This window comes from Sphaerodactylus townsendi, linkage group LG02, assembly GCF_021028975.2.
Source record: "Sphaerodactylus townsendi isolate TG3544 linkage group LG02, MPM_Stown_v2.3, whole genome shotgun sequence".
Lineage (NCBI taxonomy): Eukaryota > Metazoa > Chordata > Lepidosauria > Squamata > Sphaerodactylidae > Sphaerodactylus > Sphaerodactylus townsendi.
Window position 1 is genome coordinate 106,331,536 of NC_059426.1, and position 24,103 is coordinate 106,355,638.

The 24,103-nt window shown below is 57.1% G+C and overlaps 1 protein-coding gene across 1 annotated transcript in view; it reads left to right on the top strand.

The window, feature by feature from the left end:
• Nucleotides 1-779: 779 nt before the first annotated feature.
• Nucleotides 780-24,103, top strand: part of PDHX (pyruvate dehydrogenase complex component X) — a 55,940-nt gene continuing 32,616 nt past the window's right edge. Inside the window, exons 1-4 of the mRNA XM_048484590.1 lie at nt 780-959; nt 6,959-7,042; nt 14,225-14,325; nt 16,377-16,576. Coding sequence (XP_048340547.1) covers nt 821-959; nt 6,959-7,042; nt 14,225-14,325; nt 16,377-16,576 — 524 coding nt within the window. The 5' untranslated portion in view covers nt 780-820. The remainder of the gene's footprint in view (nt 960-6,958; nt 7,043-14,224; nt 14,326-16,376; nt 16,577-24,103) is intronic.

Below are 24,103 nucleotides of genomic sequence, written 5' to 3' on the forward strand. Positions count from 1 at the left end.
CTGCATAGCGGACTTTGCTCTTTGATGATCAATTAGTTTTTTCTCCTCGACCGGTTACTGATATTTGTTCACGCACGTTTATGGTCACGCTGAACAGCGCAGGACTGGCACTGAAATGTCTTTTGTTGGGACTGCTCAGTGCAAAAGATCATTATTTTAGTCGGTTGTTGTGGGTTTTCCGGGCTGTGTGGCCGTGATCTGGTAGATCTTCAGAGGTGCCAGCCACAGATGCAGGCAAAACGTTAGGAACAAGATCTGCCAGACCACGGCCCCACAGGCCGGACAACCCACCATAACCAGTTGAATCCCCCCGTGAAATCCTTCGACAATACATTATTTCGGTCGTTCGCCAGTCATCAACGGGGACCTGGATGCTTGTCAGCCGGACCATAACAAATCGTCCAACAACCACGTGGCGTAATGCAAGTCTCAGAGCGAACATCTCGGATATCAAAGTTCAGATCTCATTCTGCTGTGAAATGGTGCTGGCTTGCAGAAAAAAAGGGGACAGTTTTCTATAACAAGGCAATGGTTCTGAGATAAAGCTGTAGCTGCTTTTTTAACTCTGTTGTGCACTTTAAAAAATGTAGATCGCTTATTTCAGAAAGGGAGATTTCTCAGCTATCTTCAACCGCTTTTGTAATAGGGAGTCTTTCCAGTAGGGCTGATATCGGTCATTCATCCTAATGTCTCGTAAGAAACGTCCTTGTGTGTATTTTGGTTCAGGCAGTATAAGTCAGGCCTCCGTAGGACAGGCAAATATATCTTTTTTTTTTCAGGCAGCGACATAGACAGCCCTGGCGTTGGGCGTGAGAGGAAGATGGCGGCCTCCTTGCGGCCGAGCTGCAGAAGTGGTGCAAGAATGATCAACCTACTGTTAGGCAGGGATTTAAGGCGAGGGGCTCTTGTTTCTACTGTCGGGGGCTGCAGGTTTCTGCATAAGACCGCAGAGCTCCTGGGTGAGTGCTTGACTCGTAATACAATAGCATCTCTTGTTACATTTTCCTAGGTGTTGGGATTTGGGCTTCATACATGAAGATTATGATATCGAAGAGCAATGTTAGCGGGTGGCCCTGGTCTATGTTTAAAAGAATAAAGGATGAAAGAATTATAGAGCTTTTAGAAATAGGGTAAGTGTTTGTTGGCATTAACAAGGGTAAGAAAGCACATAATTGTGTGTTTGTGTGCGTGGCTCTGTAGTAGAGGTTTGCAAGTGAAATTGTGTGTGACTGAATGAATCGTTGGTTTTAGATATTGCCATAACATGTTCAATAGCGTTTGCTTAATGTAGGTGAGATTCTAGCTTCAGCTGAATTTGATCTAGTCGCAGTAGCTGTTGCTGAATTACTTATATTCTGACCTCTAGGTGGTAGAAATTTTTGTTGGAGCAATCATTGTATTTAGAGACGTTCATAAAATCATCAGTTATGTTTTAAAGGTTGTGTGTACTTCAGACAACCTATTTTTGTTGTTTATTTCACCATTAGCTTTCCTGAGTTGGACTATTGCTCCTTATAAATGTGGAGAGAGGGTATACGTTTTGAAAACAAAAGAGAAGGAAGGGGTGTTAGGTAGGACAGGCAGAGGGGTTTGCATGCCCGGTGTTCCCGGCTCGGCTCACGTGGTGCAAGAGCAGCAGCACCAGGCAGGCAAGTCCCCTCTCTGCCCAATGGAGCAGGCAGCTGCCTTCTCGGTGGGGCAGAGAGGGTTTGCAAGCCTGGTGTTGCCAGCTTGTGCGGCGCGACAGCGGCAGCACCAGGCAGGCCGCTGCCCCCTCTGCCCAACAGAGCAGGCGACTGCCTTCCCCATGTGGCAAAGGGGGTTTGCATGCCTGGTGCTGCCGGCATCACCAGGTAGGCCGCCGCTGTCCCTTCTGCCCAACGGAGCAGGTGGCTCAGCTGCTTTCTCTGTGGGGCAGAGAGGGTTTGCAAGCCCAGTGTTCACGGCTCGCGCAGCGCGAGAGCGGCAGCACCAGGCAGGCAAGTCCCCTCTCTGCCCAATGGAGCAGGCAGCTGCTTTCTCGGTGGGGCAGAGAGGGTTTGCAAGCCTGGTGTTGCCACCTTGCGCGGTGTGAGAGCAGCAGCACCAGACAGGCTGCCGCCGCCGCCGTCCCCTCTGCCCAACAGAGCAGGGCAATAAATGTTTATCCTGCCCTCCCCCCCCCCAAGTGTGCTTTGAGTTTTGGCCCCCTGGGCCAAGACATCAGTGATATGATCCCTAAGATATATTCTATGTCAGCATTCTGTTTCCATACTATGTTGCAATGTTTCCATACTAGTTGTAGTTTCTGGAACTCTAAAAGGGCAATTCCATGAAGAGTACATTTTATTAATATAATCTAGATCAGCGGTTCTCAACCTGTGGGTCACGACCCCTTTGGTATTACACATATTTCCGATGGTCTTAGGAACCAAGACACAAATAATTTTATGGTTGGGGTTCACCACAACAACATGAGAAACTGTATTAAAGGATCGTGGTTGAGAACCACTGATCTAGATGTTTCCTGGGCATTTACCCAGTGGCAAGATGGCTCAAAAGTTGAAGCTGGTGAATGGCACTCCTGGCCTATATCCAGCAAAACCCCCATCTGTGAACCTTCTATAGGGGGAGTGTAATACTATTTGGAAAGGGATCCGTTCAGTTCTTGGGTCAATCTGTGTGCCTACTAGCTCATCTATTTGTAGGGGTTAAGTTTTGGTTTATTAGCATCTGCCCCAAAACTGTATCATCCCTGGCGTCTATTGCAAGTGTGAGATAGATCTGGGTATCATCCTGTTGGTGACAGCCCAGCCCAGATCACTGGATGACCCTTAGGGTCTCCAAGGTAGTAAACAATCAAAGCCCTGAAAACTTTTTCTTCTCCCTTCCCCCCTGTTCCTGTCTATTGATCTTTATTATGCAGGTTATGGCAGAAGGTTGAAATTTTAATTGCTTCCCTTCATGGGATATTGTATTTAAGGAGCCTGGTTTTACCGGTATGTTGTTAATTGTACATTTTATTGACAAATAATACTTAACAGTGATGTTGGCTGCTCTGAGCCTGTCTTGGCAAGGGAGAGTGGCATGGAAGTCTAATAAATGAGTGGAGGAACAAGCTTTTAAAATACATATTATAAAACCAATTAATATCAACAATTAAACAAAACGTCTAAAGAATTAATGGTTGGGTAGTGGTTTTATGAAACAAATAGAAATTTTAGAATTACCACTTCCTTGTGCTACAAGCAATTTCTGAAGTTGAGTGGTTATAGTAGGAATGGCCACTGTAGTTAGTTATGGAGGCCTTCTTGTATCTGGCAGATGTTGTTTTTCTTTGCCAGTGTCTGGGATGGCAAATGAAATGTGTTCTTTAACATGGCCTTTTTCCACATCCCCTCCTCCCCGCCAATAGATAATGTTCTTGTGCCAGCATCAGGGATGGCAAAGGGAGAACCCATTTTGCTTACTCCCTGTTTTAACAATATTTTTGTACCAGAATTTAACTGAAGCTTAATGTTGACTTAAAGCTTATTTGATTATGTAAGTGAAAGAAGGGGAGTGGTGGAGAATCTGACTTTTGAGACGTTCATAAATATTACATAAAAATATGAAGGTTGAATATTTATAACTGTCAAACAGCATGAGAAAGTTAAGCAATTTTAAGTTGCACTGACTTTAACAGAACCAATGATTTGTACTTTTATTGTCTCATATTTTTCACCGTGATTTACATATTTTTAAGTTTTGTCTGGGAAGTACTATTATTTTTTCAGTGTCTAGAGCAGGGGTAGGGAACCTGCAGCTCTCCAGATGTTCAGGAACTACAATTCCCATCAGCCCCTACCAGCATGGCCAATTGGCCATGCTGATAGAGGCTGATGGGAATTGTAGTTCCTGAACATCTGGAGAGCCGCAGGTTCCCTACCCCTGCTCTAGAGGAAAGGTACTAGTATTCTTTCATGTTTACAACAGCACAAAATCACAACCTTGTCCCTAAGGAGCAGCAGTGGCGTAGGAGGTTAAGAGCTCGTGTATCTAATCTGGAGGAACCGGGTTTGATTCCCAGCTCCGCCACCTGAGCTGTGGAGGCTTATCTGGGGAATTCAGATTAGCCTGTACACTCCCACACACGCCAGCTGGGTGACCTTGGGCTAGTCACAGCTTCTCGGAGCTCTCTCAGCCCCACCTACCTCACAGGGTGTTTGTTGTGAGGGGGGAAGGGCAAGGAGATTGTAAGCCCCTTTGAGTCTCCTGCAGGAGAGAAAGGGGGGATATAAATCCAAACTCTTCTTCTAATTTCATAGTGCAGAAGGAATGGGGGCTACAAACCTAAAGATTTTGTATCATGCTATTTGATTACTACCAATTAGTTTCTATTTGTGTTCAGAAAATATACAAGCTGAAATTTGATTTTTAAATTAATCCCGAGACCTTTTCCTGGGAGTAAGCCTTACTAAATAATAATTTAGATTGGAGTAATTTAAAACTGCTTCTTAAATTCTTCTTGGTTTAAATCAATTTACTGTCAGTTAATGTTTTACTGTTGTGGTTGCTTTTGAAGATAGTAAGTTGTTTTTGAAGATAAATATTAGGAGCTTGTGATAGTTATGTAACATATGTTTTTATTATGTGTACACATATATCATGAAATGACTTATTTATCAGATTGTAGGGCAACCTCCTTACTAATATTCTGTGAGCTTTATGTGCTGGAATCTATTTATTGATATTCCAACGAGTGCTGAAAGTGGTTCCATAAACAGCATAGGCCATCAAAAATTACCCTTCAAGATAAATGAAAAATACTTGGAGTTCTTCAGAGTGCCCTATGTGTATATATTAACCTTCTGTTAAATTGCAACCCACTCATGGTGATCACAGCAAGGGGCTTACAAGGCACTTGAGAAACAGAGCTGGTTTGCCATTGCTTTCCTCTACAAAGCCTTGTTGGGTGGTCTCTCATCCAAGTACCAACCTTGCTTAGCTTTTCAGATTGAGCAAGGTCGGGCTATCGTATACTATGTCGCCTTGTCTATGTGGCCAATAGCATATAAAAGCCAAATTTATGCAGAAGTCCATCTGTTGTAAGGTAAAACTGTCAAGGGCACTTGGAGATAATAGCTCAGTGGTGGCGAACCCATGGCAGAGGTGGCACTCAGAACCCTTTCTGTGGGCACACGTGCACAGAGTTCATCATGGGGGGGTAGTGGAAAATCACCCCACCACACACACACACATCTAAGCTAGCCTGGGCACAATCCTTTACCTGGGAGTAAGCTCGGTTGCTGGCAATGGGGCTTGCTGCTGAGTAAACACTCCTAGGGTCGTGATTCACCTATTTGAAGCGTTGCACGGTTGCTTCACCAAGCTTACTCCTGAGTAATGTGCACCTCGGAGCCAACTGTTTTTTCTAAACTAAAACCTCAGTATTCAGTTTAAATTGCTGTGTTGGCACTTTGTGATAAATAAGTGGGTTTTGGGTTGCAATTTGGGCACTTGGTCTCAAAAAGGTTCGCCATCACTGTAATAGCTGCATATGATCACCCAGGAGGAATTGCCTGATTTCACTAGCACTTTTTAAAATCAGAGCCTATTGTGAAATGTATTTTGGAATTTTTCTCCTTTCTTGCCTAACGTATTGATCCGTTTTAGTATTTATCTTCTAATGTTGTAACACTAAAATTGTAAGATACTGAGCTTCATTTTCCTTGACAAATAGGAATAGTTTAAGAAATTTCACTATGAATATATTTCAGTATGAAAGTAGCAGATGAAAGAAACACTTAAAACTTACTAGGTTTTTTATGATTACTTAATATTATGGACAGGTTGAATTAATTGGGAAGGTCAGATCAGAAGACTGTGTGTTTTAGTGGTCAGAGTGTTAAATTAGGAGTTGGGAGATCCAGGTTCAAGTTTTGATATTATGGCCTAAATAATTAGACCAAAGTGGAATGAATTAAACATGGGTGAGTAACTTAAATTTCAATTCATGTTATAGTTCCTTTCCTGAGCACCATATACTATTTTATCGTGGCTTGAGGTGAATCAGCTTCACAGTGAACACAATTTAAGCTGCCTTCTACATAAATATGATACACCTTGCCATATGATCTGCATAGAAGGAAATTTCACTGAGTTCATTGTAGGGATGCCAACTTCCAGGTGGGGTCTGGAGGTCTCCCAGAGTTCTAACTGATTTCTAGACTGCCAATATTATTTTCTCTGGAGAAAATGGCTGCTTTAAACAGTGACCTCTATGCAGTGGTGGGATCCAAAAATTTTAGTAACAGGTTCCCATGGAGGTGTGATTCAAACTGTGGCGTAGCGCCAATGGGACTGGGTGGGGCACGATGGGGGTGTGGCCTGGCATTCCGGGGGCGGGGCATTCCTGGGCGGGGCTGTGGCAAGGATGCAGCCGCTGCGCCGGTCCTTGAGCGAGAAACGAATGCATGCAGGCGCAGGCTGTCCCGCACGCCAGTGCACCTCCTGCTAGACTGCTTCAAGTTCTGTGCGCTACTGCTGAGAGGAGGGGCATAACAAAGGCAAAAATCATGTGGCAAAATCACCAATTAGTAACCCCCTCTCGGCACACACAAATAATTAGTAACCTACTCTCGGGAACCTGTGAGAAACTGCTGGATCCCACCTCTGCCTCTGGCATTCTACCCTACTGAGATCCCTCCCCAAACCCTGCCTTCCCCAGGCTCCGCCCCCTAATCTCCAGGAATTTCTCAACCTTGAAGTGGCAACTCTAGTTCAGTTGACATTACTATTGTTCAAGTGTAAATAGGATCGTGTCCTAAGGAGGCCTGGGCTATGTGTGCTTACACATAGAAGGTAAATTTTTGATTGAATGTAGTAGGACTTTTGTTTGCAAAAGCATACTTATATTTTATCTGTTTGTTACAATGTTACACTAAGATAATGACACAGTTCTGTTTTCAAGAGATGTATTTATTTATTTTCCATCCAGGTACCCCTGCTGTTAAAATCCTCATGCCTGCACTGTCACCCACCATGGAGGAAGGAAACATAGTGAAATGGCTGAAACAAGAAGGTGAGTCTGAGTTACTTAATGTCAGTTGGGAACATTGAGGATTTCATGTTTTTCACTTTCAGCTTAGTCTGTTCCATCATTGCCCATCCCATCAAAAAGGATGACCATCACAACCAAATGACCGTGTTATTAGGCTTTATATATGCTTAGACCTAACAGAAAAATTGCTAGCAACCTGTTAATTCTTTGTGGCTGTTAGCAGAGCGGATTGATTTTAAACGAGAACAATTGAAATTGCCAGTAAAAGCTGCTATTAAAATCAGGTTGCCTATTTGTGTTTTAGAAGAAATGTATGTATATTGGCTGATACCGCCTTTAAACATATTGATTGCCCATTTTCCTTATAACTAGGCACTGTATTTCAAAATCTCATGTAGGGTTGTCTGGGTTGTGAAATTCCTGGAAATGTGGGTGATGGAGCCTGGAGAGGTTGACATTTGGAGAGGGGAGGGACCTCCCCAAATGCCATAGAGCAGTGATGGCAAACCTTTTTGAGACCAAGTGACCAAATTGCAACCCAAAACCCACTCAAAGTGCCAACACAGCAACTTAACCTGAATACTGAGGTTTTAGTTTAGAAAAAACAGTTGGCTCCAAGGCGTGCGTTACTCAGGAGTAAGCTTGGTGGTAGTCACTGGCTTTGCTTTGAAGCAACCATGCAACTCTTCCAACAGGTGACTCACGACCCTAGGAGGGTTTACTCAGAAGCAAGCCCCATTGCCAGCAACCAAGCTTACTCTCAGATAAAGGATCACGTTTTAGTTCTTTGCATGAAAATCAGTGGGGTTTAACAGCGCTTAACAGGGTAACCTACACTTCTTCCCCAAAACTAGGTCTTAGGTTTAATGCTAATAATTGAGCCCAGCGAACCAGGCCAGCCTAGATGGGAGGGGACGATTTCCCCCCACATTACGAACTCTGTTTGCACGTGCCCACAGAGAGGGCTCTGAGTGCCACCTCTGGCACCCGTGCCATAGGTTCGCCACCACTGCCATAGAGTCCACCTTCCAAGACTGCCATTTTCCCCAGGGGATTTGATCTCTATAACCTGGAGACCAATTGTAATACTGGGAGATCTCCAATCTCATGTGTTTCTTGGTGTTCTGGCTACCCTTGTCTCATGTATTTCTTGGTGAACTAGAAGGTGAAGAGGTTTAAGAAATCCTAATCCTTGCTTCTGTCTTACTTGCCCTTTCTTATAGCTGCTAAAATCATGCTTTCTGAGATCTGATGGTAGGGCAAACAAATATTATCTGCAAGTCTAGTTAAGCCTGCCAGGTGGATTTCCTTTTGGCTTAAAATCTAGATTAATTGGCTCTGGGTTCAAGTGTCTTGCTGTGGAAAGCAAGTACTAGGGCTGCACTCTTGGCCTTTCCAGACTTTTCCAGGTTTAAGGCTTTGCTTTGGACTTTTAATTAATATATTCTACAAAAACTATTTGCAAGGCTGGCTGATGCTTGGTCTATGCATGCAGTGGAATACCTATTAAAGGTTGATGAGGCAGTAGAACAGAATGAGGGAACACATCTTGAGGCACTAGAGATTATTGTACGTCTTTAGTATGGAAATGAGCGGTGCCATTTTTTAAATCTTCCTGTGCTAGAAATTCTCCTTGCAAATGGAAAACAACCTGATTGTGCGAAAGATTGAAGTCTGACCTGCTCCCTGCTGTCCTGTTTTTTTGTATCAGGTTTTCCATTGAGGGAAGCACTGAAACAAATGTCATTCTGTGAGATGAAGTGCTTCTGTCACTGCAGGATTCTACCTCTTATGTGTAGACCAGATCTCAGTGGCTGAAAGGGATGATCTCTAAGAACACAGATGAAGAATAGAGTCTAACATAGATTTTGAGAGTTTATGGAAATTAATACTTTAGACATATTTAAACAGAGTTCTATCAAGGATTCCAGACTGTTGCTGCAAATTAATAATTTAATAATATCTATCTTTAGTGCTAATTATTTCTTTTGAAAAATCATGTTCCTAATGTACTCTCTACATTAGGAAAGGGTTATTTTTTTAAAAAATTCATAATGACTAACTTTTGTAAAATGATATTATGGACTATTATTAATCATTCATTGTTCTAGTGGATTCTTGTCACTCATGTGTAATTGCTCTTTTTATTAAGACAGTACTCTTCAACTAATTTCTTTTTTAAAAAAGGAAACCTTAATTGAAAATGGAAGAGAATATAGTCCAGTGTCTGAACTCTACGTCTGTGCACGACATTTTTAATGATGATTTTTTAGTGGAAGGGATATTGTAATTGCCAATCTCATGTGGAATTAAGCAATACTGCAATGGAATTAGAAGGGTGTATTTCTGTTTAGGATTGCACTGCCATTGACCCACATGGAAGAGAATTAAACTTGGTTGGAACAGGTGAATGGACAACTGTGTCTACTACATATTATGTATCGTTCTCTGGTGTGGTAAAATTTCTTTCGGCAGTTTTCAGTGTCTTTAGATTTTCTCTTAAATTTAAATAAAAACAGGACGAGGGAAGTACCTGCTAAATTGTATTTGATTTTTACAAGTATCATTCCAACTAGATTACTAGAAGAAGATTGTTATTATTCCAATTTGAAGACTAGGAGAAGATTGTTAGTGAGATGTTTCACACCACACAAAATGGAAGACTTCAATTTATTGTTGAAGATTTTCATGGCTGGAATGAACTGGCTATTGTGGGTTTTCTGGAGTGTGTGATTATGGTCTGGTAGTTTTTGCTCACCCACATCTGTGGCTGTCATCTTCAGAGGCATGACACAGTGAGATGTGTTGGTGCCGTCAAGAGAGAGAGACACATCTTACTGTGACATGCCTCTGAAGATGCCAGCCACAGATGCAGGTGAAATGTTAGAAGAAAAACTGTCAGACCCTGGCCACACAGCCTGAAAAACCCACAACAGCTGGAAATTTAAATTATTTGGAGCCATTTTTTTCATTGATCTAATGACTAGGATCATTTGAGCATAATAGCTCCCATTCATGAAAAAGGGAACAGATTGCACCCTCCTTTTTGTAAACCTGTTATTTTATTCCACAAGTGTGAACAATGAAGAGCCACAGACAACATTGTTTCTGAAGAACAGCATGTTTCGGTGCTGGTAAAAACTGCTGATAATTGTTCTGTCCTCAGCCGTGTAATTTACAAATACATGACAAGACTGATTGGCTGCTGCTTTCTAAAATGTTACAGCCATTTTGAAATCACCATTAACAGAGAGTTTCTCTGGGAAACATGTTGACCATAAATCTGGTTTTCTGTATGCTATTAATAACACTTAACCAGAATTGACATCTTTCTCAAATAAGAATTTGCCGGCTAAAAGGTCAACAAAGTCTAAGTGATCATTTTTGCCCCAAAGCTAGCAGTTAATACTTGCCCTTTAGATTCTCACAGTACTGACTAAATTGTATCTTGTTGATAGCAGAGTGGCTCATCCATTGGGCCAGAGAGGGAGATCAACTAGCCTGGTTGTGGCAGCAGGGTCTCCCCCAGACAGGTAAGTGGGCAAGTGCTTCACCACTGTATGTGGAGGGGTGAGGAGGCAGATGATGGCATCTCACAGTGTGGGGTGGCAAAAATAGGTGTCACCCCCCACTGTTGTGGGATGAGAAGGGCAGGAAGCAGTTATTTGACACAGCCTGGTGTAGGAAGTGAGGAGAGTGGATATCATTTTGCTACCTCCCCGTTGCACATTGGGGTAGCTGCTGTAGCCTAGGCACCCAAAAGTCTTGGGGCAGTCCTGATTGTTATTTGGTGCTCAACTTCCTGTTTCTTTTTTAATCTGAAAGGTATTTTTTCCTTTTTCTCTTTAAGTTGGGTCTGGTACATTTTTCAAATTATTGAGGTCCTAGTCAAAAAGTGGCTTACAAATACAATAAGTAAAAAATAAATTGAGCTAGCTACCTTTGAATGTATTTGTGGAACTGACACATTTTAAATACGTTATTTAGTATATACTTTAAATCTTTGGCTTAAGGGCTGAGAATACCTCTAAATTAAAGAGTGCTGATCTACTTTGTATTTCAAAAGAAATGGCACAGTGAAGCCATGATGTCTGTTCTGGTGCACTTTAGCTTGCTGAATGAAGGGCTTCTATTATGATCCAGGAGGCTAATTCAGGCAAAGTCTCTGATATAAAAAAAGTCTCATCTATCCAGATCCTTGGATTTTAATAAAGTAATTCAGGATCTTTCTTACAGGTGCCTGTTAGAAAGATAAATAGCCTTTTATTCCTTCTTCTTAAGCGCAATGTTTGTGGAAGCCAAATATTGATTTGAAAGGGGTTTGCATGTGGCAGGTATCTCCTTGTTGCTAGAGGCAACCAAGTTCATATAGCACACTGTCTCTTAGTTTTGTCTCTTAGTTTTTGCATAAGCATAATACAGGAAGCCAGGACAAAGCTGTGTGTGTTATTTGAGTGACAGGGTTATTGCAAATTGCCATGTTATTGCTCAGTGCTCGAGTGTTTCATAAAGAAGCAAACACAAACTCAATTTAAGGCTTTGTTTCCTTCCTTTAGGCAAGCTTTTTCATATTTTAACAAAAATGTGCTGCATAAAAGCCTTCTGTATGTGAAAGCCATTGTTACTTCAGTGCTCTGTAAAGAAAAGGTGTGTACTGGATTGCCTTGGCCCCAGAACTATTCAAGAATCTTTCCACTGAAATCTTGTTTAATGGCAGACAACTAGCCAGTCTTTGTTTGACAAAAGTGTCTTAGGTTTGTTATCACGAAATAGCAAATGTGAATATATTGTTAAAATTGGACAAAAATGCTTGTAACAGGGATTCCACTTTAGAGAGGATGTGCTGTGTATAGAAATTGTGTTCTGCCTTATACAGATTTTCATTTTAAAAAGAATTCCTTGTTTCAGTCAAAGAGATAGTAAAAAGAAATGAGCTTATGAATGTACCTCAAATTGGTTCTCATTTGTGAGGGAATAGCGGTGTTATCATACTGCCCTGGCATAGAGCGGGGAGTGCTTGCTCCCAAGTGTCCCTACTTGCTTGCCAGCCGAAAGGGTGATGCTGGCATTGCAGAGATGGGGAGCCCGTTCTCTGGCATTGTTCAGGTCTGCCTACAAGCTCATGGACTCAGCCTGCTTGCCATAGCAGCACATTCTCAGCTCTGCACCCAAGAAAGGGTGTACCTCAGCACAGTACAGCAGCCCAGCCTGATGGGTGCATCTCCATGTCTATTCCAGCCACAAAAGGACCCCTGATTGCATTACCTCCCCTGATTGTCTTAGCCCAGATACTCCCTTCTATGACTAACTTCTCCTGACCATCTTAGTTTGTATTCTATTGTCTCCCTACTGTAATTTCATCAGCTACCTGGACAACTCCCCACTACACCCATCCACTTAATATCTCTCCCATTACTCCTAATCACATTCCTCCTCTCAATTTCCATCTTGCACACCCCAAATCTAATCCCCAAAGCCCTCCTGACACCTCACATGGGTCATCCCAACACCTCCCAGATGTGGTCCTTCACCCTATAAATATTTGACCCTCCAAAGGTTCAATCGCTCAGTGCCACTGATACTTTTTCATCTTTGCCGCTGTGTCCAACGCATTGCCCCCTGGAACCAGACACTGGCTGTTTGGCTCTATACCCCGGATTTTCTTCATGTTTCTTCATCAGGTGGTATTGCTCATATATCCCATACCCCTATCTATTCCAAACCTATTTTCCAACCCATTTATCTCTTAGGAATTCTGTGTGTGTATGTGTTCGCTGCATTGAACCGAGTGTTCTGCTCCCCAGGTGGTTATTTAGGTGCCTGCACCCGGCCAAAGCAGAATGTAAGACTCACTGACTCAGTTAACAGTTCAATACTTAAAGCTTTAATTGTAACAATGTTGACAGACCCTGACTCCTCCCGGGTCTAACTAAATAAAGGTTACTTTGTTGCAGAAACTTTCTGGAGTCTGGAATTTATTGTAAATACTGTGAGACTATAACATCTATAACTGTTTAACTTAAATACTGTGAATCTATAACATCTTTGACTGTCTAACTTAAATACTGTGAGCCTATAACATCTTGGACTGTCTAACTTGTTGCTGTCACCCAGCTTCCGTTGGCACCTAACTGCTGCTGTCACCCAGCTTCCGTTGGCCCCTAACTGCCAAATCAGACAGGTTGCTGGGTAATAACTGCCGTAGAACACCAGCCCTAGGGCTTCTTAAAGGGACAGAACTAAATTCGGTTCCCTCCCACTGAATACTGTACAAAACATAGCTAAACCCATACTAACTGTGGGGAAACTAAAGGGGAAATAAACAAAGGCTCTGTGGGGGCATGACACCGAGTGCTTCGAGACCCCTTATCCCTACAATAAAGATTGTCAAATTTGCATTATATTCCTCTCTGTGGAATTCTTCCAAGAGCTGATCTTAGTATACGTTGGTATTAAAGGTTTCCTACCCAACCTGCTTTTAAAAATTTTATATGTTTTATGTGTCCACTTGCTTTGTTATTGTTGTAAACCGCCCTGAGCCCTCCGGGGGAGGGCGGTATAAAAGTGGAACAATAAAATAAATAAATAAATAAATAAAACCTATTGAAATATTAATAAGCAGTCTGCTCTGAGCTAATGTTCCCCATTTCATTGAGAGACTGCATCTCCATCTTGGGTAACAGCGGGTGGGAGGGAAGGGCTGCTCATCTAGTAACATAATTTTAAATTAAACTATTAGTTGAGTATTTAGTGTTGTGACCACAGACCGTAACAACATACACCATATAACATCAGAATAAAAATTCGATGGAGTAATAATACGATTCTGTAAATAATAATAATCAAAACCTGTTGGATATCAAATACAGTGCTAAAACAATAAACTGTAAACCAGACATAACTGCAAAATCCCATCTGAGATATGTTATCCTAAAATATCTTTAAACAGTTATCAGAAAGATCTTTTTAGAGGCTCCAAGCAATTTATCACATGAGTCTTGCTTGTTGCTGTGTCAGGGCATACCAGACTATGCTTAGCAATGGGCCATCTCTGGACATTTCTTGTATCCTTTTCTGCTATTCTGTAGTCCTTTGCCATTCTCGGGCATCTCTGTGGTCTACTGGTCCAGCATTTTTCAGTCTGAAGTTAATATATATAATAAATAGTTCAATATTGCTTTTATATTTTTTTCCATTTTATAGGAGAAACTGTGAATGTTGGAGATGCATTGTGTGAAATTGAAACAGACAAAGCAGTTGTTACCATGGAGTCAAGTGATGATGGCATCTTGGCTAAAATAATGGTAAAAACAACTTTCTTAACACATGTTATAACCTTCTACCAGATAGTCAAACAATAGATTCTCTGCTGTATCTTCTTTTGTATAATTTTCAAATCTGTATACATATATGCACATGTAAATTTGTATTATGCAATACATAGATCCTGCTGCTGTTTGTTTATTTTTAATTATAGGGAGTAATAATGTTCAGCCAGTGCCTTTCCACTTGTAATTTATACCTGTTTTTGCAAGTCCTGTCCTATTTATTTTACTTTATTACATTTATATCCCACCCTCCCTGGCTGAGGTCATGCTGCCAAAAGGAACATCTCCCTGCCCTTGTCTAAGTGATAGCCTTTTTTTTGTTATAGCCACCTCTTTATGATGATGCAGGAGAAAGGAGCTGAGTCGATATCAGCTAACGAAGCAAACTAATGTGCAGCAGCACTTTGTCAGCATTTTTCACACTAAGGCTGCCTTTAAAAGTTAATACGAAGAAAGCTAATGTTGCATGTTTAAAATCCCACTAAGGGCATGTCATGATTTGTTGTCCTTATGTGTTTTCAAGTCATATCACTGATGCTCCTGTTGAACTTGCAGTCAGCTGATTATTTGTGTTTATGCTTTTTTTTCCTTTTTTGCTAATGAGTGATAAGGTACAAGCCTGTCTGATAAAGCAACAGAAAAGTCTGCTGCAAGTGTATAATAACAAAGCCCACCATTTTATCAAGATATGATGTCTTTGGCAACATATGACATGGCCATTTGCTGCTTCCTGTGCATTTGTAATGAGATTCTTGTTTGTGAGATGAATTTTATCTGTCCTGCTTTTCTTGTAGGTAAAACACATGAGGCTAGAACTAAATATGCCCTTCCATGTACAATGGAGGGTCAGTTCATGGAAGGGCCTGTGCTCATGCCCTGTGCTCAAACTTTGTGTGAGAAAAGTGAACCTGTTTTCAGCTGAGCAAGAGCTTTCAAACCCATTGAATAAATGGAAGCATAAAAATAGCTGGTAGAATCTGTGCTTATAACAGTGTGTGAAATCTTGTATAGGAGTTTGTGAATGATGGCTGGGTTTTTTCCCCTTCTGATCGTGGCTGGGTTCATCTCAGTGTCTTTTGTGCATGGAAGCCTATTAAGCTGCTTCCTGTGCAAACCTGCTTAGAATGACTTGCACAAAAATGACTAGCTGTCAAAGGACTGAATAACTTAACAATTTACTAATTCAACAATGTGAACAGCATCTGCAGTGGGTCTATGCTACATATCATACCCCTCCAACATTCATGTGAAAACCTAAAAACAAGCGGCTTGATTCCAGTATAAGTCTGGCTTTGTAGAATCTTCAATGGCTCTTGGGATCATGGTATTTTCCATATGCATCAAAATTGTCCCATAATAAGACTTTCATATAGTTCAAGTCAGAATGTGTTTATTTCTGCAGTGCTAACTCTGGTTGTGACGTTTCAAGTGCAGAGATAAACGCAGTCTGACTTGAACTGTATGAAAGTCTTATGAGACAATTTTGATGCATGTGAAAAATACCATGATTTCATGAGCCACTGAAGATTCTACAAAGCCAGACTTATACTGGAATCCATGCTGTTATTTGAACTCCCCAAAAGTGTTCTTGTATTTTGAATATTAAAATGCTCAATTGCTGCATTTTTTGACTTCTGGCTCTTGCCAAAGTCCCATTGAAGACAATTATCAATAAGAACATCCTAAGCTCACCTAGTATGTGTGTCAATTCAGCTTGTCTTCAGTTGTTTAAAATAACTTTCCGGGGTCATTTGTGTCACAGTTTCTGCTCTCTTAAATAATGTGGATAGTTAACTTGAGGTGTACAAACAGCGCATTTTGGGGCTATGGGTATAGATTTTGGAATAATTGTTAAAGAATATCCTAAGCACCTTTCTTCAGCTTTAACTGTAGGAGTAGAGCTGGATATTATCAACAGATTAAACATTAAAATGATATCTGAAGTTCTCGCCTCTTTTGACCTAGACAGCATTACATGTATATGTAACTGAATACAGGCAGCTCCCCCTCTCCCCCTTGTGATTTAGAAGGAAGAAGGAAGCAAAAATGTGCGTCTGGGCACACTCATAGGCTTGCTGGTGGAAGAGGGACAAGACTGGAAGCAAGTTGAAATACCAAGTGACACGGCTGATGTACCTTCCTTGTCTCCACAAGCAGTAGCAGCCCCTTCAACTGCCATTGTATCACCTGTGCCTAAAAAGTCAGAACACCAACCTGGAAGACTACAGTGAGTTTTCAGTATTAATTATGAACCAATGTTTTAATTCCCACATAAAACATAATAATATTTGTTTTATTTCACTGGAGTTGCCAGCACTGTGAGCCAAATGTTGGAGAATAAGAGTGCAAGATTCTGATTGCCAACTTCCTCAGGAACCCAATTTGTGTGGCTACAAACAAGTAGTTGTGTCTCCACAAGTAATTGAGAATTGTGGCACACATGATACAGTTATTTCCATAATTTTAAATATTTTCATTCAGCTCTCTCTCTCTCTCTCTCTCTCTCTCTCTCTCTCTCTCTGGGGGTGGGGGGGGGGGGGGGTGGGGGGGGGGGGGGGTGGGGGGGGGGGGGGGTGGGGGGGGGGGGGGGTGGGGGGGGGGGGGGGTGGGGGGGGGGGGGGGTGGGGGGGGGGGGGGGTGGGGGGGGGGGGGGGTGGGGGGGGGGGGGGGTGGGGGGGGGGGGGGGTGGGGGGGGGGGGGGGTGGGGGGGGGGGGGGGTGGGGGGGGGGGGGGGTGGGGGGGGGGGGGGGTGGGGGGGGGGGGGGGTGGGGGGGGGGGGGGGTGGGGGGGGGGGGGGGTGGGGGGGGGGGGGGGTGGGGGGGGGGGGGGGTGGGGGGGGGGGGGGGTGGGGGGGGGGGGGGGTGGGGGGGGGGGGGGGTGGGGGGGGGGGGGGGTGGGGGGGGGGGGGGGTGGGGGGGGGGGGGGGTGGGGGGGGGGGGGGGTGGGGGGGGGGGGGGGTGGGGGGGGGGGGGGGTGGGGGGGGGGGGGGGTGGGGGGGGGGGGGGGTGGGGGGGGGGGGGGGTGGGGGGGGGGGGGGGTGGGGGGGGGGGGGGGTGGGGGGGGGGGGGGGTGGGGGGGGGGGGGGGTGGGGGGGGGGGGGGGTGGGGGGGGGGGGGGGTGGGGGGGGGGGGGGGTGGGGGGGGGGGGGGGTGGGGGGGGGGGGGGGTGGGGGGGGGGGGGGGTGGGGGGGGGGGGGGGTGGGGGGGGGGGGGGGTGGGGGGGGGGGGGGGTGGGGGGGGGGGGGGGTGGGGGGGGGGGGGGGTGGGGGGGGGGGGGGGTGGGGGGGGGGGGGGGTGGGGGGGGGGGGGGGTGGGGGGGGGGGGGGGTGGGGGGGGGGGGGGGTGGGGGGGGGGGGGGGTGGGGGGGGGGGGGGGTGGGGGGGGGGGGGGGTGGGGGGGGGGGGGGGTGGGGGGGGGGGGGGGTGGGGGGGGGGGGGGGTGGGGGGGGGGGGGGGTGGGGGGGGGGGGGGGTGGGGGGGGGGGGGGGTGGGGGGGGGGGGGGGTGGGGGGGGGGGGGGGTGGGGGGGGGGGGGGGTGGGGGGGGGGGGGGGTGGGGGGGGGGGGGGGTGGGGGGGGGGGGGGGTGGGGGGGGGGGGGGGTGGGGGGGGGGGGGGGTGGGGGGGGGGGGGGGTGGGGGGGGGGGGGGGTGGGGGGGGGGGGGGGTGGGGGGGGGGGGGGGTGGGGGGGGGGGGGGGTGGGGGGGGGGGGGGGTGGGGGGGGGGGGGGGTGGGGGGGGGGGGGGGTGGGGGGGGGGGGGGGTGGGGGGGGGGGGGGGTGGGGGGGGGGGGGGGTGGGGGGGGGGGGGGGTGGGGGGGGGGGGGGGTGGGGGGGGGGGGGGGTGGGGGGGGGGGGGGGTGGGGGGGGGGGGGGGTGGGGGGGGGGGGGGGTGGGGGGGGGGGGGGGTGGGGGGGGGGGGGGGTGGGGGGGGGGGGGGGTGGGGGGGGGGGGGGGTGGGGGGGGGGGGGGGTGGGGGGGGGGGGGGGTGGGGGGGGGGGGGGGTGGGGGGGGGGGGGGGTGGGGGGGGGGGGGGGTGGGGGGGGGGGGGGGTGGGGGGGGGGGGGGGTGGGGGGGGGGGGGGGTGGGGGGGGGGGGGGGTGGGGGGGGGGGGGGGTGGGGGGGGGGGGGGGTGGGGGGGGGGGGGGGTGGGGGGGGGGGGGGGTGGGGGGGGGGGGGGGTGGGGGGGGGGGGGGGTGGGGGGGGGGGGGGGTGGGGGGGGGGGGGGGTGGGGGGGGGGGGGGGTGGGGGGGGGGGGGGGTGGGGGGGGGGGGGGGTGGGGGGGGGGGGGGGTGGGGGGGGGGGGGGGTGGGGGGGGGGGGGGGTGGGGGGGGGGGGGGGTGGGGGGGGGGGGGGGTGGGGGGGGGGGGGGGTGGGGGGGGGGGGGGGTGGGGGGGGGGGGGGGTGGGGGGGGGGGGGGGTGGGGGGGGGGGGGGGTGGGGGGGGGGGGGGGTGGGGGGGGGGGGGGGTGGGGGGGGGGGGGGGTGGGGGGGGGGGGGGGTGGGGGGGGGGGGGGGTGGGGGGGGGGGGGGGTGGGGGGGGGGGGGGGTGGGGGGGGGGGGGGGTGGGGGGGGGGGGGGGTGGGGGGGGGGGGGGGTGGGGGGGGGGGGGGGTGGGGGGGGGGGGGGGTGGGGGGGGGGGGGGGTGGGGGGGGGGGGGGGTGGGGGGGGGGGGGGGTGGGGGGGGGGGGGGGTGGGGGGGGGGGGGGGTGGGGGGGGGGGGGGGTGGGGGGGGGGGGGGGTGGGGGGGGGGGGGGGTGGGGGGGGGGGGGGGTGGGGGGGGGGGGGGGTGGGGGGGGGGGGGGGTGGGGGGGGGGGGGGGTGGGGGGGGGGGGGGGTGGGGGGGGGGGGGGGTGGGGGGGGGGGGGGGTGGGGGGGGGGGGGGGTGGGGGGGGGGGGGGGTGGGGGGGGGGGGGGGTGGGGGGGGGGGGGGGTGGGGGGGGGGGGGGGTGGGGGGGGGGGGGGGTGGGGGGGGGGGGGGGTGGGGGGGGGGGGGGGTGGGGGGGGGGGGGGGTGGGGGGGGGGGGGGGTGGGGGGGGGGGGGGGTGGGGGGGGGGGGGGGTGGGGGGGGGGGGGGGTGGGGGGGGGGGGGGGTGGGGGGGGGGGGGGGTGGGGGGGGGGGGGGGTGGGGGGGGGGGGGGGTGGGGGGGGGGGGGGGTGGGGGGGGGGGGGGGTGGGGGGGGGGGGGGGTGGGGGGGGGGGGGGGTGGGGGGGGGGGGGGGTGGGGGGGGGGGGGGGTGGGGGGGGGGGGGGGTGGGGGGGGGGGGGGGTGGGGGGGGGGGGGGGTGGGGGGGGGGGGGGGTGGGGGGGGGGGGGGGTGGGGGGGGGGGGGGGTGGGGGGGGGGGGGGGTGGGGGGGGGGGGGGGTGGGGGGGGGGGGGGGTGGGGGGGGGGGGGGGTGGGGGGGGGGGGGGGTGGGGGGGGGGGGGGGTGGGGGGGGGGGGGGGTGGGGGGGGGGGGGGGTGGGGGGGGGGGGGGGTGGGGGGGGGGGGGGGTGGGGGGGGGGGGGGGTGGGGGGGGGGGGGGGTGGGGGGGGGGGGGGGTGGGGGGGGGGGGGGGTGGGGGGGGGGGGGGGTGGGGGGGGGGGGGGGTGGGGGGGGGGGGGGGTGGGGGGGGGGGGGGGTGGGGGGGGGGGGGGGTGGGGGGGGGGGGGGGTGGGGGGGGGGGGGGGTGGGGGGGGGGGGGGGTGGGGGGGGGGGGGGGTGGGGGGGGGGGGGGGTGGGGGGGGGGGGGGGTGGGGGGGGGGGGGGGTGGGGGGGGGGGGGGGTGGGGGGGGGGGGGGGTGGGGGGGGGGGGGGGTGGGGGGGGGGGGGGGTGGGGGGGGGGGGGGGTGGGGGGGGGGGGGGGTGGGGGGGGGGGGGGGTGGGGGGGGGGGGGGGTGGGGGGGGGGGGGGGTGGGGGGGGGGGGGGGTGGGGGGGGGGGGGGGTGGGGGGGGGGGGGGGTGGGGGGGGGGGGGGGTGGGGGGGGGGGGGGGTGGGGGGGGGGGGGGGTGGGGGGGGGGGGGGGTGGGGGGGGGGGGGGGTGGGGGGGGGGGGGGGTGGGGGGGGGGGGGGGTGGGGGGGGGGGGGGGTGGGGGGGGGGGGGGGTGGGGGGGGGGGGGGGTGGGGGGGGGGGGGGGTGGGGGGGGGGGGGGGTGGGGGGGGGGGGGGGTGGGGGGGGGGGGGGGTGGGGGGGGGGGGGGGTGGGGGGGGGGGGGGGTGGGGGGGGGGGGGGGTGGGGGGGGGGGGGGGTGGGGGGGGGGGGGGGTGGGGGGGGGGGGGGGTGGGGGGGGGGGGGGGTGGGGGGGGGGGGGGGTGGGGGGGGGGGGGGGTGGGGGGGGGGGGGGGTGGGGGGGGGGGGGGGTGGGGGGGGGGGGGGGTGGGGGGGGGGGGGGGTGGGGGGGGGGGGGGGTGGGGGGGGGGGGGGGTGGGGGGGGGGGGGGGTGGGGGGGGGGGGGGGTGGGGGGGGGGGGGGGTGGGGGGGGGGGGGGGTGGGGGGGGGGGGGGGTGGGGGGGGGGGGGGGTGGGGGGGGGGGGGGGTGGGGGGGGGGGGGGGTGGGGGGGGGGGGGGGTGGGGGGGGGGGGGGGTGGGGGGGGGGGGGGGTGGGGGGGGGGGGGGGTGGGGGGGGGGGGGGGTGGGGGGGGGGGGGGGTGGGGGGGGGGGGGGGTGGGGGGGGGGGGGGGTGGGGGGGGGGGGGGGTGGGGGGGGGGGGGGGTGGGGGGGGGGGGGGGTGGGGGGGGGGGGGGGTGGGGGGGGGGGGGGGTGGGGGGGGGGGGGGGTGGGGGGGGGGGGGGGTGGGGGGGGGGGGGGGTGGGGGGGGGGGGGGGTGGGGGGGGGGGGGGGTGGGGGGGGGGGGGGGTGGGGGGGGGGGGGGGTGGGGGGGGGGGGGGGTGGGGGGGGGGGGGGGTGGGGGGGGGGGGGGGTGGGGGGGGGGGGGGGTGGGGGGGGGGGGGGGTGGGGGGGGGGGGGGGTGGGGGGGGGGGGGGGTGGGGGGGGGGGGGGGTGGGGGGGGGGGGGGGTGGGGGGGGGGGGGGGTGGGGGGGGGGGGGGGTGGGGGGGGGGGGGGGTGGGGGGGGGGGGGGGTGGGGGGGGGGGGGGGTGGGGGGGGGGGGGGGTGGGGGGGGGGGGGGGTGGGGGGGGGGGGGGGTGGGGGGGGGGGGGGGTGGGGGGGGGGGGGGGTGGGGGGGGGGGGGGGTGGGGGGGGGGGGGGGTGGGGGGGGGGGGGGGTGGGGGGGGGGGGGGGTGGGGGGGGGGGGGGGTGGGGGGGGGGGGGGGTGGGGGGGGGGGGGGGTGGGGGGGGGGGGGGGTGGGGGGGGGGGGGGGTGGGGGGGGGGGGGGGTGGGGGGGGGGGGGGGTGGGGGGGGGGGGGGGTGGGGGGGGGGGGGGGTGGGGGGGGGGGGGGGTGGGGGGGGGGGGGGGTGGGGGGGGGGGGGGGTGGGGGGGGGGGGGGGTGGGGGGGGGGGGGGGTGGGGGGGGGGGGGGGTGGGGGGGGGGGGGGGTGGGGGGGGGGGGGGGTGGGGGGGGGGGGGGGTGGGGGGGGGGGGGGGTGGGGGGGGGGGGGGGTGGGGGGGGGGGGGGGTGGGGGGGGGGGGGGGTGGGGGGGGGGGGGGGTGGGGGGGGGGGGGGGTGGGGGGGGGGGGGGGTGGGGGGGGGGGGGGGTGGGGGGGGGGGGGGGTGGGGGGGGGGGGGGGTGGGGGGGGGGGGGGGTGGGGGGGGGGGGGGGTGGGGGGGGGGGGGGGTGGGGGGGGGGGGGGGTGGGGGGGGGGGGGGGTGGGGGGGGGGGGGGGTGGGGGGGGGGGGGGGTGGGGGGGGGGGGGGGTGGGGGGGGGGGGGGGTGGGGGGGGGGGGGGGTGGGGGGGGGGGGGGGTGGGGGGGGGGGGGGGTGGGGGGGGGGGGGGGTGGGGGGGGGGGGGGGTGGGGGGGGGGGGGGGTGGGGGGGGGGGGGGGTGGGGGGGGGGGGGGGTGGGGGGGGGGGGGGGTGGGGGGGGGGGGGGGTGGGGGGGGGGGGGGGTGGGGGGGGGGGGGGGTGGGGGGGGGGGGGGGTGGGGGGGGGGGGGGGTGGGGGGGGGGGGGGGTGGGGGGGGGGGGGGGTGGGGGGGGGGGGGGGTGGGGGGGGGGGGGGGTGGGGGGGGGGGGGGGTGGGGGGGGGGGGGGGTGGGGGGGGGGGGGGGTGGGGGGGGGGGGGGGTGGGGGGGGGGGGGGGTGGGGGGGGGGGGGGGTGGGGGGGGGGGGGGGTGGGGGGGGGGGGGGGTGGGGGGGGGGGGGGGTGGGGGGGGGGGGGGGTGGGGGGGGGGGGGGGTGGGGGGGGGGGGGGGTGGGGGGGGGGGGGGGTGGGGGGGGGGGGGGGTGGGGGGGGGGGGGGGTGGGGGGGGGGGGGGGTGGGGGGGGGGGGGGGTGGGGGGGGGGGGGGGTGGGGGGGGGGGGGGGTGGGGGGGGGGGGGGGTGGGGGGGGGGGGGGGTGGGGGGGGGGGGGGGTGGGGGGGGGGGGGGGTGGGGGGGGGGGGGGGTGGGGGGGGGGGGGGGTGGGGGGGGGGGGGGGTGGGGGGGGGGGGGGGTGGGGGGGGGGGGGGGTGGGGGGGGGGGGGGGTGGGGGGGGGGGGGGGTGGGGGGGGGGGGGGGTGGGGGGGGGGGGGGGTGGGGGGGGGGGGGGGTGGGGGGGGGGGGGGGTGGGGGGGGGGGGGGGTGGGGGGGGGGGGGGGTGGGGGGGGGGGGGGGTGGGGGGGGGGGGGGGTGGGGGGGGGGGGGGGTGGGGGGGGGGGGGGGTGGGGGGGGGGGGGGGTGGGGGGGGGGGGGGGTGGGGGGGGGGGGGGGTGGGGGGGGGGGGGGGTGGGGGGGGGGGGGGGTGGGGGGGGGGGGGGGTGGGGGGGGGGGGGGGTGGGGGGGGGGGGGGGTGGGGGGGGGGGGGGGTGGGGGGGGGGGGGGGTGGGGGGGGGGGGGGGTGGGGGGGGGGGGGGGTGGGGGGGGGGGGGGGTGGGGGGGGGGGGGGGTGGGGGGGGGGGGGGGTGGGGGGGGGGGGGGGTGGGGGGGGGGGGGGGTGGGGGGGGGGGGGGGTGGGGGGGGGGGGGGGTGGGGGGGGGGGGGGGTGGGGGGGGGGGGGGGTGGGGGGGGGGGGGGGTGGGGGGGGGGGGGGGTGGGGGGGGGGGGGGGTGGGGGGGGGGGGGGGTGGGGGGGGGGGGGGGTGGGGGGGGGGGGGGGTGGGGGGGGGGGGGGGTGGGGGGGGGGGGGGGTGGGGGGGGGGGGGGGTGGGGGGGGGGGGGGGTGGGGGGGGGGGGGGGTGGGGGGGGGGGGGGGTGGGGGGGGGGGGGGGTGGGGGGGGGGGGGGGTGGGGGGGGGGGGGGGTGGGGGGGGGGGGGGGTGGGGGGGGGGGGGGGTGGGGGGGGGGGGGGGTGGGGGGGGGGGGGGGTGGGGGGGGGGGGGGGTGGGGGGGGGGGGGGGTGGGGGGGGGGGGGGGTGGGGGGGGGGGGGGGTGGGGGGGGGGGGGGGTGGGGGGGGGGGGGGGTGGGGGGGGGGGGGGGTGGGGGGGGGGGGGGGTGGGGGGGGGGGGGGGTGGGGGGGGGGGGGGGTGGGGGGGGGGGGGGGTGGGGGGGGGGGGGGGTGGGGGGGGGGGGGGGTGGGGGGGGGGGGGGGTGGGGGGGGGGGGGGGTGGGGGGGGGGGGGGGTGGGGGGGGGGGGGGGTGGGGGGGGGGGGGGGTGGGGGGGGGGGGGGGTGGGGGGGGGGGGGGGTGGGGGGGGGGGGGGGTGGGGGGGGGGGGGGGTGGGGGGGGGGGGGGGTGGGGGGGGGGG